The sequence below is a fragment of the Cupressus sempervirens genome, chromosome 1, assembly GCF_028749045.1.
Source record: "Cupressus sempervirens isolate cs-2001-9-10 chromosome 1, ASM2874904v1, whole genome shotgun sequence".
Lineage (NCBI taxonomy): Eukaryota > Viridiplantae > Streptophyta > Pinopsida > Cupressales > Cupressaceae > Cupressus > Cupressus sempervirens.
In genome coordinates this window covers 48,608,932-48,629,816 of record NC_143118.1, presented here as the reverse complement: position 1 = coordinate 48,629,816, position 20,885 = coordinate 48,608,932, and the positions used below count along the sequence as shown (strand labels likewise).

The 20,885-nt window shown below is 36.5% G+C and overlaps 1 protein-coding gene across 1 annotated transcript in view; it reads left to right on the top strand.

The window, feature by feature from the left end:
- LOC149576111 (lactate/malate dehydrogenase family protein) overlaps positions 1-20,212 on the top strand; it is a 134,136-nt gene extending 113,924 nt beyond the window's left edge. Inside the window, exons 11-14 of the mRNA XM_089816349.1 lie at positions 19,024-19,092; positions 19,289-19,357; positions 19,503-19,556; positions 19,703-20,212. Coding sequence (XP_089672475.1) covers positions 19,024-19,092; positions 19,289-19,357; positions 19,503-19,556; positions 19,703-19,756 — 246 coding nt within the window. The 3' untranslated portion in view covers positions 19,757-20,212. The remainder of the gene's footprint in view (positions 1-19,023; positions 19,093-19,288; positions 19,358-19,502; positions 19,557-19,702) is intronic.
- The last annotated feature ends 673 nt before the right edge of the window (positions 20,213-20,885 follow it).

The window sequence follows — 20,885 nt, the reverse complement described above, 5'->3', positions numbered from 1 at the left end:
CATCCCCACGAAGACAACAAAATGGTTAGTTTGAACCGTACAGAGAGAATTACGGCATTGGTACGGTGCGGAGGAACTATCGCCTTAACTAGGAGCCCGATGTGCACGGTGTTTCATACCTTCAAAGACAAAGGGTCGTGGTGATGCTCGATAGCAGAGCCACTCTAAACTTCATAAACTCATCTTTGGTGAAACGAAGAGGTCTACCTACTGAGACACATGTAGGATTCTAGGTCAAGGTCGTTAGAGGGACCCTTCTGCCTTGTACACACCTTGTTCCCCAACTAAGTATCACCATGGCTAACCACACGGTGACAGAGGATTTCTTCATAGTGGACCTAGATGATATGGAGGTTATTCTAGTCATACAGTGGATAGAGACACTTGATGAATACACTCAGAACTTCAAACGAATGGACTTTGCTTTTTTTGTTGATGGGAAGAAGGTTGTTCTCCACAGAATGGCTAATGAGGAACTGAAGGAAGTTTCAGCACATCGGATGGAGGCAATCTTTCGGCATGATGACATTGCTTGGGCTGCACACTGTTTTGTTTCAGCAGAACCCATAAAAGGACAACGAACACTTCCCTAGGATGATGATCTTCAAAATATCTTGAGTGCTCATGATAAAGTTTTTACAAACATCCCTCCAGGCATACCTCCCCATTGTGGGTTTGAACATACTATCGAGTTGGAAGCAGGTGCCAAGCTAGTCATAACCACACCCTACCGCCATCCCAAGAAATTCAAAAATGAGATCCAAAAGACAATTCATGAACTGCTTGAGAAAGGATCAATCTGTCCTAGTTCTAGCCCTTTTGCATCATCAGTGGTATTGGTTAAAGAGGATGGGACAATGCGCATGTGTGTGGACTACCATGCGTTGTGCAAAAAGATGATAAAAAACAGATATCCTATTTTGAGGATTGATAAGTTATTGGATGAATTACATGGCATGGTTTATTTTTAAAAAATAGATCTCTGTTTCGGATACCATCAGATCTGCATAAGGGAGGAAGACGTGTAGAAGATGGCCTTCCATGTCACTACGGCCATTATGAGTTCCTAATCATGGCGTTCAGATTAACAAATGCACCCGCTACATTCCAGTCATGTATGAATCACATCTTCAACAAACAATTGCATAAGTACTTACTAGTATTCTTTGATGATATCCTTATTTATCGCAAAACATGGGAAGAGCACTTGAATCATCTGGATGAAGTCCTAAGGATCATGAAGGATTAGTCTTTGTTTGCCAAACGATCCAAGTGTGAATTCGATATGACAGAAATATTGTACCTGGGGTACATTGTTAGTAAATATGGAGTACAGGTTCATCAAGAGAAGATTCAGGCTATCCTTGATTGCCCCCCCCCTCCCCAAAATCACTTTTTGAGTTGAGAGGTTTTTTTGGACTTTGCAGTTATTATCGAAGGTTTGTTAAAGGATTCTCTCAAGTCAATGCACCATTAACAAATTTGACAAAAAAGGGTTCCTTCTAGTGGAATGAAAAGGCACAATGCACTTTTGGTAAGTTGAAAGAAGCAATGAGCAATTGTCCAGTACTTGCCTTACCTAACTTTACTCGACTGTTCATTTTGGATGTGACGCATCTAGAGAAGGCATTGGTGTGGTACGGATGCAAGATCGACACCCCATAGCCTACGAGAGTCGAAAACTTACACAAGCAGAGCATTTATATTCCATTTATGACAAGGAGATGTTAGTTATCGTTCATGCACTAAGCAAGTTCTGACAGTATCTCATGGGTGCAAAGTTTGTCGTCCATACTGATCATAATAGCTTGAGATATTTTCTGGAGCAAGGGGACTTGAACGAAAGGCAACAAAAATGGGTAAGCAATGTTCAAGCTTTTAATTTTGACATTGAATATGTGAAGGGAAAAAACAATGTGGTTGCAGATGCTTTGTCTAGGAAACTTGCTATCTACTTACTGATTCAGATTTCAACTGATTGGAAAGCACATTTGTTGGTGGAATATTCCAAAAACACATTTTCCTATGAGCTAATGGATGGCAACACAGGATGATCGGTACAAAGTGGTGAATGACATCATTTACTATAAGGATCGAATATACTTAGTGCTTGAATCCAAATTGAAGCAGAGAATCTTGAAGGAGGTACACGACTCATCCTTGGTTGGGCACCTAGGCTTCCTCAAAACTTACAGACAAATCAGGGAGAGATTTTCATGGAAAGGTCTTAAAGGAGGCATATTGCAGTATGTAAGACAATGTGAACAAATCCAAACATACTCTACCTGTCGGGTTACTGCAACCTCTGCCTATACCAGAATAGAAGTGGAAAAGTATCTCGATGGACTTCATTACTGGAATCCCTAAGGTGAACGGGAAGGACTATATCTTTGTGGTAGTTGACAGATTGACAATGTATGCACATTTCTTCACCATCCCCTCCGATTTTCAAGCTACACAGGTAGTCGATCTATTTTTCAGAGAAATCTTTCATCCACACGAGTTACCCCGAAACATTGTTAGTGACTGGGATGGACAATTTATCACTATCTTCTGGACATAACTGTTTTGGTTGGCAAGAATAGAATTGTCACCAAGTACTAGTTACCACCCTTAGATAGATGGACAGACAAAGATTGTGAACAAGTGGTTAGAGGGCTACCTTCGAAACTACATTCCGACACAACAACGGGCGTGGGTCAAATGGATGCACCTCGGAGAATACTATTACAATACCACCTACCACATATTCATCAGAATGACACCCTTCAAAGCACTATATGGGTATGAACCCCTTTCATTCATTGACACGGTACCGGGTGACAGTCGTGCACCAAGGGCGAGGGACTGGCTTCAGGAGGGATAGGACATCTAGAGATGCTTGAAGGAAAACTTACAATGGGTGCAAAATCAACAAAAGATGTATGCCGACAAATGCCGAATCGAGAGAAGTTTCAAAGTAGGCGACTTGGTCTATCTCAGACTTCAGCTATACTGGCAGTCCTCATTAAAGGAAAAGGGGGAAAAAAACTGAAGCCACAATCTTATGGCCCTTATCATGTAATTCACCACATCGGTGAAGTTGCTTATGAGCTGGAACTTCCAAAGGGGAGTCGTATTCATAATGTTTTTCATGTCTCCTTCCTTAAGAAGCTATGGGACGAAACATAATGGTAGCTGCAGACCTTCCGCTGCTCAATAAAGAAGAGAAGCTCATATTGGAATCGGCTGAGATCATCGAAGTATGTGAGAAGACCCTACAGAACTACACAGTCAAGGAATATTTGGTACACTGGAGACACTTTTCATTGGACGATGCAACATGGGAAGGCGAGCACATTCTACAACATTTGGCATTGCATTTGCTTGAGGACAAGCAAAATTTGGGATGAGAGGACTGTAATATCCCCGTCATAAAATAAATTATTAATCAAATTTTTGTTAATGGGCTGATTGATTTAGTCTATCTCGAACCCATTTTTTTAAATTTTAGTTGGTAAGTGTTGTCGTCGGCTACCTTTGTACACCCTCGAAAAAGTTTTTCTTGATGGGTATTTAAGCACGGCTTGTAGGTAGTTGTAGGTATGTGATTTTGATTATTTTCTTTATATTGCAAATTCCTGTTGGATTTCTGTTGTTCACCATCTCGGAAGTGAAAGATCTTCCCTACTTGACTAATTTCGATTTCAATGGGATTCAACCCTCACCCTATTTTGTCGCCTATAATACTTCACTCGAATTTGGCAAATCGGAGCACCATCTTGTGGCATATATTAATTGAAGGATTATTCGTGTTCAATCTCTTGTTTGGCTTATTTCATGAATTTGGATCTGTAAGTTTTTGGTTGCATGATTGAGCATTTCCATCCATACCCCACAACACGAAGCACATCTCTCCGTATCACAGCCTGTTAGTGAACAGATTGTCTTCCAAGAAAATACATACAAATTAACTCTAAATGCCTAGATAAGAAGACTAAATCAGCACTAACAATTGGATAGGTTATCATTGAATTGATAACCTTCCTCTGAATTTTATTGGGTACAGCTCCTCGTACATGATTTACAATGAATTAAATATGGATGCTTTTAACCAAAAAGCACAAAAGGTTTACAAACATCTACTTGTAAATACGAAATAGATGCAAAAATTAAATGACTGAAAAGAAAAGAACAACAAATAACTTAGAGTCTATTTGCCTGGATGTTGTATTATGAAACAAACAAACACAAAGAAAGTATCTTCCATCCTCTTGAGGAAATGAGGAATTAGAGCTGTTAAAGATATCTTCAAATGATAACATAATCAGGAAACAGTGACATTGAAATGTATTTCAGAGAAAACTAAAATCAACACAAAGATCATGATTAGTGGAAGGAAACTGCCCCAAAATCAAAGTTTTGATATGCAATTATCCTCCAGTCTCCCTTCTCTAAAATGTAAAAAATAACAAAGATCCTATTACACATTTGCAATCAAAATCACTGTCTAAAAGAAAAACTAAAACTCTTTTCCCTTGCATTACATTAACAAATCAAAATTTCTCCTATCTCTAACACACAGTTCAGGAATAAATTCTGCCCTCTCTTCCTCACAAGAAAATGGAACAAATCTGGACGACTTCCCCCACCCTGTTGAAGCACACAGTCTGTAGTTTCTGGAAGAAAAGTGGAACCCCTTTCACATTGCTGCTTTCCCAATATAAAGAATTTCAAAACTGTTATACGGTTATAATAACCAATTCTTGAAAAGTATCCCTTTATCAGCTTTAATGTTTTACAAACATTAGAAATATGAATAGATTAATAATCATATTTCATATTGAAATATGCACCCATATACTCTTCCACAAGTGACATAATGGATCTTTTCTTGATCTCACGACCATCTAAAATATGTTGACAGGTGGCATTTGCTGGTGACACAATGTTGATCCAATAGAGGTGCAAACAGTCACATGTATCTCATCAACCCGGAAAGATTATAAAGATCACTCTGGTCAGAAGTTAGAGAATTAGGAATACTCTAATATCTCAATTTCGTAAAGATCCAAAGGTGGAGTTGGGAGTTACGGCCCCCGCACCGAGACCAATTTTTCTGTCATCCACATTTGTGACTGTTACTGTTGATCCGATAGAGGTGCAAATAGAAACCCATAACTTTTGATCCATAAAGAATCTCATAAAAATCTTTGGAGAAAATTTAGATTATTAGGTTTTCCAATAAATATCTTAAATACAGCCTGATCCAATGGTCAGATTGAGACATATGGCCCCCAAAATATGATTGTTTTTCTGTCATCTGCATTTGTGAGGGTTCTAGATAATTTTGATAGACCTGCACAGAGTCACCTATATCTCACAAAAAAAATTGAATTTTTAAGATCGCTCCAGTGAGGATTTAGATAACTAGGATATTCACAACATATTTTAATTTTAGGGAGATCCAACGGTGGAGTTTAGAGTTATGGCACTCGCACTGAGACTAATTTTCCTGTCATCCGCAATTTGTGACTATTATTGCTGATCCGACAGTGGTACAAACAGTCATATGTAACTCCTGAATATGGAAACAATTTGAAGATCTCTCCAATCAGGGATTAGAGAATTAGGATTACTCACACATGTCTAAAATGGAGCATGATCCAACGGTGGAGTTGGGAGTTATGCCCTGCGCATGGAGACCCATTTTTTGGCTTCCTGCAAATCTATGGTTATAGAAATCATAACTACTTCTTGAATTCCTCTTTCCATAAAAGCATGATGTATATATCCATTGAACACTTGTTTGTATTCTTCATTCTATGAAGCAGTTTATGTTTCATAAGGCAAGGGACAAAATGGGTCGAAAACTAGAGTGACAATGCTACTTGTATTGTCATCGAAATAAGGATGCTCCATCAAATTCACATTTCACTGTATTTTTATTTGATGTCATAACCATTCTATGTTATAGCACCTTGATCATTCTTGGAGATTCACTGCCTTCAAACTCTTTTCCATCAAGTTATCAAATATAACTGTCTAACCAATGCCCGTGACTGATCTTGTTGTATGCAAAACATGATTTCCCATAGTCCCTGCAAGTCTTATTGGTTGATCCAAAAATGTATAAATTCCATCCATTTCCACTCTTTTCCATATCCCACATTCACAGTTTTGAATTCTAAACTTTGGGTTTTAGGCAATTGAATTTACATCATTTGGATCACTAAACTGTCATAAACTTAGGAACTTGACTGTACTTTTGAACTCATATTTGCATCTTTGAATCATTGAACTAAGACCACTAGACTGCTTGCAACTTTATACCTGAGTTTGCACCTATGCATTACTGAATTCTAATTGAGTTGGCTTGGCCTGTATTATACCATAATGAGGTAGACTGGTCCTTCTGAACCAAATTTAAACCATATTGAACCTAATTGAACCAATTTGAACTAGTTTGAACTATTGTACCAATTTGAACTATCTTGAACCTGTCACACCACATGAACTTTTTTGAACATGGAATAAGCCACATTGAACCCTGCTTTGAACAAATTGAACCACTTCGAACCACTTCAAACCACTTTGAACCAAGTTCGAAGTAGTTCAAAGAGGTTCAAAACCTAACTGAAAGGTTCAAGACTTGAAACTGAAAGTTTAAAATCTGGGTCCATATGTGTACCAACACAGCCTTATCCATCTGTAGAGCCTTGTGTTTCCATTCGTACAGCTCTATTTTCCCTCACCGTACGGCCTTGCCATTAGTACCGTATGGCCCCTTCATTACCCCCACCGTACGTTCTTGTCTGCACACACCCCCATCTCCTACTGTACGGCCTCCGAGAAGCTACCGTATAGCTTCCTAGCAACTACCGTATGGCCTTCCAGAAGCTACCATGTGGTCCACCCCAAACAGTCCATACATCAATGTTTCTCACTCCTTTCAGCTATACCGTACGACCATCACTTTGTCTTGAGTTTGTTTCGGGAGTCTCTCGAACATTGGAACATTACATTAAATTTCATTAGAGATGCATTGCTTCGCAAAATTCAATGGATGCATCCATGAGTCAATAAATGAGTACATAAAAGAAAAAAGCCGGGTCTAGCTATATTTGATTGCATTAAATGCAAATTGGGTACAACATAGCATCCTTATGTAGAATTTTCCTGGCCGATAGTTTGAAACAAAATTACAATAGATAATTGCTTTTGTAAAGCTAAAAATAAATACTACATCAAAACATTTTACATCTTTCTCTTCCCAACTCTATTAAAATCTAGGGGAGAGGTAGAACTAGAAGGTGTAGTTCGAGAGAGTCTATTGTGGTTGTGCCCCCTCACTCTATATGACAAACTGTTGCTCGATATCTCTCTTGGATGTAAATACTATTGACACTTTTAATGACTTATCCTTCTCAATGACATGTGAGTTCAAATTCACCCCAATCCGATAGTTTGCTAGTTTAATTTTGCTTCATACTATCAGGCTACCAGTCATTAACATTCCACATTAGGATGCCATTTTGTACCCAATTTGCATTTAAATATATCTAGGTTCAACATGTTTCCTTTGTTTATTCATTTACGGACTCATTAGATACATCTCATTGAGTTTTACAAAAAATTACATTTTTTATTAAATTTAAGCAACTTTTTAAGTTGATTTTTTTTGCCATGAAGTTGCCGAATTTTTTTTTAGGTCTTGGTGAGAAGTTGCCAAGTATGATTTTTTTCAACTATGGTTGTGACAATAGTTGCCCAACTGTAGCCATCTTACCAATCTTTTTGTTGTCTCAAGACACGTAATTTCTTACTTACCCTTCCACCCACTTGTCTAGGTTCAATCCCTCTCAATCTGAAAATGTATTGATATAAAAGATTGAGGAACTTGTTGTCTCTCTCACTTACATTTTTTTTTGGCATGCCATGCAATTAGAATTCTTCCTTGAAGAATAAATTGTTAGAGTAAATAATTAATTAATTATTTATTCTATTGCTTAAGCTTACTTAGGTAAATGCATTTATTTAATATTTTGTATTTAATGCATGTAGTGGTTAGTTGTTGACAACACGGGAGTTTGTTCCATTCTAGCATGTTTCACCTTTTTTGGATGTGTGCTGAGTTGTCATCCTTATCTTCTACCACTTTTCAGCTTGTTCTACAAGCTTCCATGAGCTCTTTATATTCGGGCTCCCTCTTTGTATTTTTTCATCACATAATCACTTCTCATTGTAAATACATTTTCATTGTGTTTGCATATATGTGGTCTCTCATGTCCGTTTAGGGTTTTACCCTTGCTCCATACTCTTCCTCTCCTTGGCTTCTCTTTGACAGGTTTCGCATGTAGGTGACCTTGGGCGTCTTCGGAGTTGGCTTTCATCAACTCCAACATGGTATCAGAGCCTTCCTACTGCTGCTTCGTGGAAGATTTTTGAAGTCGTGATTTGAAGTCACAAACCCTAGTTTGTTTGTGCATTTTTTCTTCAAATCAGGGGATTAGCAAATTTTCGGAGCACATTGGGCCCAAACGGGCATCACCATTGGATCTGAAAGGCCGTTTGCAGTCAGGATTCATATAAAGCTTTTCGATTTTGGAGACAGAGCTCCGGGAGGCAAATTTTTTTTGTTGCAGGACCTTACTGTACCGTCGTACGGACGCGCGACAGTAAAAAAAATAAAAAATAAAATTCGGGAGCACCGCCGCAACAGCGCTCACGCGCCACCGTGGGGCCACCCGCGCACCTCCGACGCGCCGCTTCGCTGGAGGCTCCTGCCGCTCCTCTGGCTCTCCTCTCAACTGGGCCTCCTCCACGCCACCTGTTCGGCAGGCCACCAGCAGCGGCCCCTCTGCTTCACTCTTCTGACAAGTGGCAGCCTGTTATTTGCCGCCCGCAAACAACTCAGCCTCCACGTAGATCCAGTTAGCTACTCCATCAGCGATCTAACCTGCACAGTGAGCAACCACTTGCCGCATGACACGTGGCAAGGCTGCCGCATGGCGCTTTGCCACGTGGACCCTGCCACGTTAGCCTTTTGCCACGTGGCATCTTTTTTGCTGCGACAGCTGACGGGGCCGTCAATTTTAATGCAGTAAACTGATGACGTCAGCATGATGTCACTGCATCAAGCCTCTTGCACATCTCCAAGGTCACTTTTGGACCTACTTGCGGCTTTTTGGCCATAACTTGAGCATACGGAGGTATTTTTCTGATCCGAAAGAAGTGCTGAAAAGCTGGTTTCGAGACGGAGACATTGGTGTAGGTATTTTTAGGTTTTGATGCATTTTTTTGCCCCTTTTTCTGTTGAAGTTCAAAGTTCTATTTTTGACTCCGGCAAGCATATCTTTTGCATCCTATGCCTGTTTTTTGAAAACTTTATATTTTTGGAAAGCTGCTTCTATCCCCTTTTCAGAAATATGGTCCTTTTTTCTTTGTTTTTGGCCCATGCTCTTTCTATCATAGTTTTGGCGTTTTTGCTATATGGTGGATATTTTGAGTGTTTTAGGCCTGAGGATCGTTTTCCTGGCATGGTTTCCTTTATTTTAGGCTATACTATGTTTTGTTGCAGCTTGTTTTAGTTTTGATTATTGTAGCTATCATTTTGAAGAACTTTTTTGTATCGCACTGAGATAAAGTGTCACTTTTGCATTCCGGGGGTCATCAACGTTGTTCTGAGTCAGTTGTACATGCACTATTTTCATAAAGCACCATGGGGGGATAGTTGTTTGCTATTTTAGGCTTCTCCCTTTGTCAAGTGAGTGTCCCTTCCACGACATTAGCCCCGTGCAGAGTCAGTTTGACCGTGTCTTTATAGGTGTCTGTACCTCTCTTCCTCTCTCGTCGTTCTTGGTTCGTTTACAGGAGACACTGGCCCACCTTCTCAGTTGCTTGTCATCACACCCCGTCTGCATTAAGGGGGGGTTATGCTGTTGTTCTAATACATCTGTGGTTCGATGGTTCGATAGTGTGAACTATGTATTCAATGGTTGATCCTACGTACAAGGCAATTGCAGTGGCTGGCTACCTATGCATTTCGGTGAGATGGATCATCTACCATATAGACATGCTCGGTTCGTGTCTTCTTCTTCCATGGAGGTTCTTCAGAGCAGCAGTTTGGCAGATTTGCGGCTTCTTCATGCTTCAGTGATGCTCTTCATGATCACTCCTTGTTCCTGTTTTAGGGGACATTTCCCTAGTTGGAGGCTTCTTCCGTTCTTCACTAGGTTTTTACCTCTTTTTGGGGGAGGGTTTTTCCCATGTGGTTTTCTCTCTTTTCCCGTTTTACAGAGGTTGCATTTTCTTGCATTGTTCATGGGTACCTAACATGGCCTCGTTGTCGGGACCCATTCTGCATTCATCTTAGTTTTGTGAGCTTAAGGCATTTCCCTAAGTTGCACTTAAGGGGGGGTGTTAGAGTAAATAAATAAATTATTTATTCTATTGCTTAAGCTTACTTAGGCAAATGCATTTATTTAATATTTTGTATTTAATGCATGTAGTGGTTAGTTGTTGACAACACGAGAGTTTGTTCCCTTCTAGCATGTTCCACCTTTTGTGGATGTGTGCTGAGTTGTCATCCTTATCTTCTACCACTTTCCAGCTTGTTCTACAAGCTTCCATGAGCTCTTTATATTCGGGCTCCCTCTTTGTATTTTTTCATCACATAATCACTTCTCATTGTAAATACATTTTCATTGTGTTTGCATATATGTGGTCTCTCATGTCCGTTTAGGGTTTTACTTTTGCTCCATACTCTTCCTCTCCTTGGCTTCTCTTGGGCGTCTTCGGAGTTGGCTTTCATCAACTCCAACATAAATAAGCCACTTGAATTGCTTTAATGCCTTCAAATACAACAAAGAATTCTGCAAGTTTGGTCAATATGTCAACAATAAGATAAATACAAATTTTTTGTTGCTATTCTGATAACCCAATGGTGAAACCCGTTGAAATACTTTCCCCCATTTTTGGTTGCGAATTGGTAAGGATTGTAGAAAACCAGTACAAAAAGTGTGCTCCTTCTATTGACACAATTTGCATTCCTCTATATATTTAAGGATATCATCGTTAAGCTCTTTTCACAAAAATCTCTCTTGGATCTGCTTGTATCTCTTGAAAGATCCTCAGTTACCAGTTTAGGCAGCATCATGAAAGGTCCTCCAAATATTATAGGACATACGGGATGTTTTGCTGCAAATGTTTTTGACATTTTTACCAAAATTGTGGTGTTTTCTGTGTGCCTAGGGTTTTTAGGTTGAATTTCTCAGGGCAGCGTTTTTCAAGGTCATGCCTAGGGTTTCTAGGGAAAATGGTGTGCTGGAAAATTTTCTGATTTTTTTATTAGTGTTTTCGGATGACTTTTTATAGAATTTGTGGGTATTAAAAAAAATTACGCTATTTTGTAAACATATTGTAGGTTTCAGATTTTTGCTGATTTTTTGTCAATAAAAATTGAAGTTTTTTGAGAACTTGAAATTTTTATGTTTGTAGATTGGGTGAGGAATGGCTTCGTTATCCAGTATCATGTTCAAAGGCAGTCAGCAGTTCAACGATAAGAATTATAATACTTGGAACTAACACGTGCTCACCACTTTTGAGTATTGGTATCTTGTCAACTTGTTTTTTGTACAAGCTAAAATTTCCACTCCTATTTTAATTGATTTAAATAATAAAATAAGAACAGTTATAATGGCCATCATATCATATACACATGAAAAATAGTTTCATCCTCAATCTATATATTCAAGTGGTAGGAACAATTTAACTGATTCTTAATCCAATGAAAGAATAACTAACTTCACTATAATAACCACTTACGCAATACATAGATTAGAATGTGGAAAATATAAAAGTACCCGAAAAGTAGTTATCTTGCATGCAGATCTTATCCTCGTGTTGTGCAAGCCTTGGCATCTGGAAGAGAGAAGAAGCATTGCCAAGGGCTTAACCTCCCAACCGCAAACCCATAAGTATCCCCACACAATCTCTACTGAGAAAGGCCCTCCCTACCTTGGGATTAGGCTTGGGATACCATTGTCCGGACACCAAGCATCTTGGTGTTAGAGTGTTGGCTAGACAACTAGTTAGGCTATGGATACCTTCCATTTGTCTATTTGCCAACTACTAGCAACCCTTACCTTTAGTGATCACAGCAGCACGCATGCCACTAACCTACCTTGGCCAAGGATTTGTGTGAGCACTATTTACCCGACCAGCCAATGCTCAACTTGACAACAAGACCTATACAATGGATTACCATGACCTAACTCAGTTTAAACACTTGCATATTTGTTACTGATTTTTCTTTCTCTTATCATGTAGGGATAACCCGTGGTTCAATAATTATCACTACACACCCTTCGTCTCGACCTTGCTGGTCTTCCCTGATGAATTCCTGGGCTGACTGTCTAATCATTGTATAATCACAGCCAATTTCATTCTACTCGATGTGGGCTTATGGCTTAACAATAGATTCATGATACTTGTAATTTATTCATGACTCTTCATAAGAGTGTTGTCTCTTATCTCTGAGGGTATATAAGAGATATCGCTGTATAAGCTTGCACTATTTGGATCTTATTCCAAACTAAAAAACAATTTTAAAAGAAGATGTTATTACAGGTTGTCACAAATTGCTCGATCTTGAGCATATTTGCAAAACTTAGACAAAAATAAAATAAATAGTTCATTTCAAAGCAAGGCTCTATCTATGATAATGTTGCCTTCTTAATTCTAGGCTAAGATTTACAAGCCTCGTATATTAATTGTAAAGAACAAAAATAAGTAGAAGTATTGCATGACTGAATTGTAATATCACTTCCTTGAATGCTCAATCAGACTCTAAGCAGTTGCTGGTAGATGTAAAACTAGGGTTAAAAACTTAAAGAGTAGAGAAATATTTGGTATAGCCTCTAATGCGACTCGCGAAACTTCTCAACTTGTGTCCTCACAATGTGGAAAGATATGTGCAAGAGATTTTATAGTGAATTGATCTCACAACGATGATGCTCGATTCAATAATCAAGGCAAATGAAATAGCAACTATATGCGACTGTGAGGTAGTATGAAAGAATCACAAGCAAAATGAGATTGTGAAACAATACCAATTGAAATGCAGGCATTATGAAATTGCGATATTTCTGTTATGAAGTTTCGAATGCTTCTCATTATGAACCATTGCACAAATTAAAATCTTTGTCTTGCTTGGTTGCATGCTCGATTACGAGCAAGAAAGTAAAAGGTGGAAAAGAGTTACAAACAAAAAGCCATGGGCAACATGTGTGGCACTATTATTAAAATGGCCACCAAAAAAATATAAGGGTTTAATGAAAGAATATAGAAATATGGCCGCTCATGATATAATAACAAAATCATTTCCAAGGTTGGAAAAATAATAACTCTATTAAATTTCTTACTATAAAAATATCATAGTATACCTACCTACACTTTGGTATGTACGTACACATGTATATATGTGTATGTATGTGTGATATTCCAACAACATATCGAGTGTCTACATCATATATTAAGTGGGCGTATATGTACGTCTCATTCGAATTTATGCATACACACTTATATGTGTATATACATATGCAAGTATATGTAGACATTATGGTATTGATATACTAAGACATGACAGATATCATAGGAAGCTCTGAGAGCATTCCAATTTATAAGGTAACACATTAGTTCTTATTTTTAATTAATGCTTAGTGATCTTTTCTTTTATAAAACATATCAAAGAACCAAAACTTGGAATCGGATCAGAATGGGCAAGGCTTACTCAAATCGTCAATCGCCTATGAATTGCCTATGAATTGGCAAACTGAAAAAAACCTTGAAATTTAAAGATTTTGACGATTTAAATTTTATTTCATGCACCCTTTATTGAATGTAACTTAAACACACAATAACATCATCAAATAGAAGCTAACATATATAAACAAGAAACATAAATGATAGATCCACCAAATGCATAAAATGAAAATTGTAGCTTAAGTAAATAGAAATTGATAATATCATATATCATATATCTGATCTAATGAAAGGTTTTAAGTGTTGCATATGATTGAAAGATTTTAAGGAGGATCTAATTAATCTTCTAAGAATGTTGGAGTTCATGGTATGTTCAGTCAAGGAAGGTATTCTCAAAGTTATTTGTAACTATATATCTGATGTATTTCCAAAACACCAATATTTGCTGCTCGAACAATAAAATTTTAAATAATCATAACCCATAATTGAGATGCAACCAAAAAAATGAAACCGACAAAAAAACAAATTGATTTTTTTTTTTTAAATTTATTTTTCGCCGAGTCATGAGGCACATAACTTGAGGATTTAGCCAAAAATCGACTAAACCAGTGATTCAAGCAATTGATGCCTCAAAAATTGCAAAGGCAATTCAACGAGTTAGGAAAAATCAGGAGAGTCAAGACAAATCGCCTAAATCTGACGAATCATAGTGATTCTCATTCCTATGATACATAAATGTTGACTGGGTTGGCTCATGGTAGTCCATAGTATAATCTTGCTTACCTAGTTGTTTACCCTTAGCTTTCGTGGTTAGAATTCATATCTGTCGGCCCATAGGCGGATTGGTATCCCTTATGCCATTTATTCTTTGGCAATGCTTCCCCCCTTTGTCACACTCTTGCAAAAAGAGAAATTCCATGATAATAACATGTTCCTTATTATAAAATCAAGTTACTATAGCAAGTAATCATTTTCATAAAACATTATAATGATTAACCACCATTTCACTTTACAAGAAATTAAAATGAATAACCAACTTTTCCATTTCACATGAAACCATAATGTTAAACTAATCTACCAATCCATCGGCTTCACATGAAACCTCAACAGTTATAAGGTATTTTAAAAATAAGCATAAATTTGGGATGTAACATTTTTGGTAAAGCTCTTCATAACCCGGTTGTGGTAAAGATTTGGACAAGTTTGTTGAGTGGAATCATGAACTAATTATGCTGCTTAAGTTGTCTGTTGCCAATGAGATGCTTCCAGAAGTGCCATATAGCAACATTGACATGAAGATCTAGAGTCACTCAAAAGATCTGCATGAGACATCAAATAAAGGTTGGGTTTTCTTCCTTAAAAATATGTTTTTCTCGAATACGATGAATGACAAGATGTCTTTTGCAAGATCATTTAATGAAGATCAATGACTTTACAATCAATTGGAGTCCATTGGTTGCAAGATGGAAGAAGAGAACATGGTGGTTATTATGTTGAAAATCTTACCATGATCACCTCTACCAATGTTTATTTGAAGTTTGATGATTTGTTCAACAATCTCTTATAGCAAGATAGGTAGAAGCAACAGTTTGGTAGAAACAACAAGATAGTCAAAGTGGAACAAACTTTTATTGCCAATGAGAAAGGCAAAGGCAAGTCCACTTGGCAAAAAGGACAAAGCAAACCTAACGATTCTTCATAGAATCCAAAAAATTTCACATATTACTATTGTGGTAAACTTGGTCATATGAAGAAACTCTATAGAAAGTGGATGGCTGATGAACAATCCAAACAAGCTCATGTTGTAGAGCATTTAGAGGAGGATTCAACCTTCTGTGCATTAACAACCAACAGAACAGCAAATCAGGTCAAGTCTTTTGCATGGTAATTAGTAGAATGACCATTAAGGGAGGGCATTAAAGTAATATTGTGAGATTTTTATTTTTATTTTGATAGGTAATGGTTGGAAGCCTAGATTATTTATTAGTTATTTATTATTATTATTTTTGAAATTAGTTATTATTATGTGTTAAGCTCAATTAAACGCAAACCTAAGACCTCCCATATGAGAGGCTCACAATTCACTATTTTGTTGTAAGCTCTTGACTGTGATACTGTGATATTTAGCTTATAGTGTTGATTAAGTTGTTTAGTTAATGTTTAGTAACTTTCTTTTATGTCTCTAGTTCTCAATCATTTCCATTATGGAAAGATCCTCTATAATCTCCTATGTAAGGAATCTCGGTATTTCTCTCCTTTGTGTTTAATCAATTATCTCTATCACTTCATAAACTTGATTAAGAATTGAGGTAACATTACATAGAAGTACATTCAAGGTTCCTATATTGGCTATAAACAATGGGTTGAAAAGGACATGAAATGACAACACTGGCTTTGTATAGGATGTAATGACCCCATTTCTTAGCAAGTTCCTACGTTTGGGCTTAGTCAGGTCACCATTGCAACCCTCGTGAGCTGAAAATGGGATTTGAGGGTCTCAATTGTGGGGTTATAGACTTTCCAACAGCCTGTGGTGTGTTTTGGCTCGGTTTGAGGTACTTACTATTTATAGTAAGTCAAATCGCTGGTTGAAATGAACTCAGTTGAGTTAGAAGAGTTGAGTGATGCTATTAGTTTTTATTTTCGGCTTCTGGTTTGGGCTCCAAGAATCTTTGAGGGAGTATCTATTTATTTTAAGTCACCTCGTCAAGTTCATTCTTTGTCTTTCTTCATTAGGATCACTCTGGTGTTGTTAGATTTTGATTTTGATGCTTCTTCTATTGTTTTCGCAAGATGGGTGAATTATTATTATTCATCTATATATGTTGAGGTTGTTATTTTTGTCGGTGTTTTATGTTGGTCACAACAATATCATAGCTTGTTAGAACAGGGATGAAAAGTTTTAAATCATGACTACAAGAAACAGTGGCCTTGTGTGTCAAAATATTATGTTATGGTGGAAAAGATCATTTTTAGGAGCCAAAAGTAATTAATAATTATATTATATGGCACTTTGTTAGATTTTAATGTTGTGTTGAGGAAGCTTCTTAAGTGAAGTTGCATTTGGGATACTTTGTGTCATTTGGAGATAATAAATATGAGCCCATTTCATAGGAAAAGCATTTGATTGAATATTATTTTTTCTCTTGTTGTCTTTGTAACACTTCTAAAGTTCTGAAATTTGGTGTCCTTGTTGAAGTATAAGGGTTTGGGATCTACAGCTGAAATATTGTATATTTAATTCTGAGAATCATTTCGAGATTGCTTGGCAAATTGTGCTAAGGTGTAGAATTTGTCATTTCTCCTACTGTATTAACTGTTGCTAAGGAGAAGTTTAATTTTTCTTGCTGTTGGAGGTTGTTCTATAATTTGCTAAGTTGTCGAATTCGCTCCAAAATCCTCAAATTCAACATTCAATTCCCTCAAATTCTTAGTCGGTTCGAAGTCTTATCAAATCCGTCTGTTGCCTATGAAATTCCTTGCGAATTCAATATTTTGAACCCTAGTCGATTTTGGGGGAATTTGTAGCGAATGTGTTAAATGTTAGCGGAGCTCGGGTGGAATTCAACGAATTTGGAAAATGACATTATTTTGTTGACTTTTCAACATTGGAGTAAAGTGCTTTTTGAGCAGCAGCAAACCTGAAATGACCCCGTTTTGGTGTTTAATGCAACAAAATACCTAAAACAGGTATGATCTCCAGCAGCCTACAATGTGACTCTTCGTAAACCCAGAATGAGCTAAGCTCTAATTCCATGAAACACTGCTCGAAAAGCTAAGGCTCCAAAATATTCTAGGACCAATTACAAAGTTTCAGAGACATTTCAAGTTTATCCATAGAGCAAAATCTACCAACAAAGTATAGCAGTAAGAAATTCCAAATTAAAAGACACTATTTTATTTACAATTTTTACATTCATCCAACCGCTATACCATACCTTATTTTCTATTTAGCTTTTCTTGGCATTTCTAGCCAATATCTTACTGAATTACCAGATTTGCTTGATATTATCACTACTAAATGATATTTTGTTAAATCGCTTTAATATTAGCATAGTGGCATATGAACTCCTGCAGCATATGTTTCTATTATTTATTTTATTTTTTTAAAAACTTACAAACTAACCTAAACCTAGCCCAAAAAAAAATTGAACGAATTTCGAACCCAAATGTTGAACCAGCGTCCAAACCGGCAACTTAGGTAATTTGTGAAGGGATTCATCAGAATTGTTATATCAAATTGTGTGCTGGTTAATTTGGAGTTGGTTGAGCACCCATTTATATATGCCGTTGGACGTTATTTTCTATCTGCACTTTGGGAGCAACATTTTCCATATCTCTAGTTGCATTTGTATGTTGAAGAATTATTTTGCTGCTTATAGTCTTAATTTCAGAGGGTTTCAAGGCATGTTTTACTTGTAAATTCATGAATTGTAACTTCTAATTTTTTTGGGTATTGTTGATTTAGATAATAGGGGATTTTTATCAATCGGGTTGTTGGTATTTTGTAAAAATACTCTGTATCTGAGTTGATATTAAACTCTGGAAATTTCAACTATATATTCCCCATGTAATATCGAAATATTTAAGTTGAATTATTATTGCAATATCTTCTATTTTGCTACTACATTGTTGTATCGAAAATTTGCAAAACCTCAAAAACAAAAATGAAAAATCAATTCTTCATCACAGATTGTTTGAGAGCTAGCAGGGCTTATTACATAGGAAGATGATCACTCATTGGCTGGCTTTAATACAGATTAGACATGTTAAAGGGTTTAGATCTAAGGACATTCAGGGCATGAAGAATGTTATGGATGCTTGCCCAATTTTGCTACTTGCAGTGAACCTTCCACAATAATAGGCATAATAAGAATAGCTGTGAATATTCCTCTGGTTGACTCTACAACCTTGCATGACCATAATGAATGTATCTCTAAAAGCATTTATACTTTTGTATCATGAATTAAAAGCTACAATTTAATAAACATTTCTATTTGATCTCAGATTTGTAGTATCAATAGTATATTGATGTCTTTCTAACACAATTTATATTTGGTTCTTCTTTTATATAATTGTTTATTTACTTAATTTGAGTTTTGTATTGTCAGATTATCCATAGGAAACCAAGTTTTTATATGTTGAAGTCACACGCTCACATTTCTCATTTGTCTTAGTTCACTACATACTCAAGTTCTTTACAATATTTTGAAACACAATCTGATCTTTTCATCAGATTTGATAATAACTGAATACTTAATCGTCATCTTGAACATACAGGTGTACACCACTGGGAATCCTTATGGAATTGCAGAAGACATTATCTTTAGCATGCCATGCAGATCAAAGGTTAGAGCTTGCCTTCTGGATTGAAGATACTAAATATTTTTGTTAGAATGCTTTCAACCATGACCTTCACCATCAAAACCTTTTATTTCTCAAGATAAATATTCCACTAAAAAGAAAACCCGGAACTCTTAGATTCTAGAAACATTTTGAGGGGAAAAGGTTTTCAAGGAATTTTTAAGGATTCATTCTTTTACAGGGAGATGGAGATTATGAGTTGGCAACAGATGTTCTCATTAATGATTTCCTCTGCACCAGAATAAAAAAGGTTCGCAGCATTGTATCCCTAATCATTGGAGATGAAGATGGCATATGCAATTTAGCTTGACAATCTCAAATTTCTAAAGAATATTTTGTCTGAATTATTTACTATCACTTGATATATATTTTAATTCTCTATTAATTTTCTGCAGAGTGAAGATGAGCTTCTCGCTGAGAAGAGGTGTGTTGCTCATCTGATTGGAGAGGTAAGATTTCAGTGTAGCCAATATCCATGTTTTCCTCCTGGCATTATCTAGATTTTGTTAAAAATTGGTTTTCTATCAGTTATTATGGTACAGAGATCATGATAACTTGTGAGACACATTGAACATTGAAAACTGTTCTTTTTCAGGGAAATGGTTATTGTGAGTTGCCTGGCGACACCACTCTTCCAGGAGAGCAATAGGCATTCAATTTCTTCTGTTAGACTGCATTTGTTTCTCACTAAACAGAAGAATGAGTAATTTTAATAGTACTACTATACACAATATGATTCATATCTTCAATCGTTATGAGCTGGCAGTGGAAATTGCATTTTTGGAAATTGAAATTGCAATTGGAACCGAATGACCATCTAGCCCCATATGAATCATTGAGCATTATAGGTACACAATAGAATAATTATCAGGCAGAAGTAGAATTTTTTATGTCACCAATACCAATTCTACTTCCACGTGGAGCTATAATGGATGATTGAGCAATAAAACACATGTGAAGCTATATAAAGTCAATACACATGTACCAAGGGAAGCATTTGAATACATTTTACTAGAACTATTTATTTTTTGAACAGAACACTTTCTGACTTTGCACAACTCTGTCTACATCATTTTGTTCTTAAATATATATTTATTCTTGTTTATTCAGCGTTGAAAGCATGCTTATATTGCCCTAAATTTGGAAATTGTATCAGTACATAAAATATTATATATTGGTAATATTTTTATCTCTTTATTAGAAAAATATGAGCATAAGTGGTCTCGTGTGCTCACTCCCATCTTGATATCACTATTGACATGTGTCTTTGGGACTAGGGGTTCACGCATATTGTCTATCCATCTTTCTATATGCACATTTAATCTTGTTTTTTGGTTAATTGAAATTTACAACATAAGCTTTAATTTCAATTAATTAATAAATATAGTCAAATGTGCATCTTGAATGCTAGATAGATGTTATCGGATTGTATGAGATATACCCTAATCATCCTCTAATTTCTAAGAAATGGAGAATGCATCAACAAAAATGGACCTGCCTCTTTTATATTTAGAAAAAGTCAATTTATTAATCAAAATTGAAAAAGGGAGTGGAGAATCACAAGCTCTTTGATGACAATAAAGATACCTTATAAGTAACCCACACAACTATTTGTATTACCACTTATAATTACTGCAGTCAATTTTGTACTTGTAATTGTAAATAAGTAGAGGAAGAAAAGAAGATGAAGAATATGCAGAGTTTGTTACCAGTCATCCTTGAATATTTACATTGCTTACACAAATGAAACCAAAGGCTAAAGGAATGAAACTTGAGAC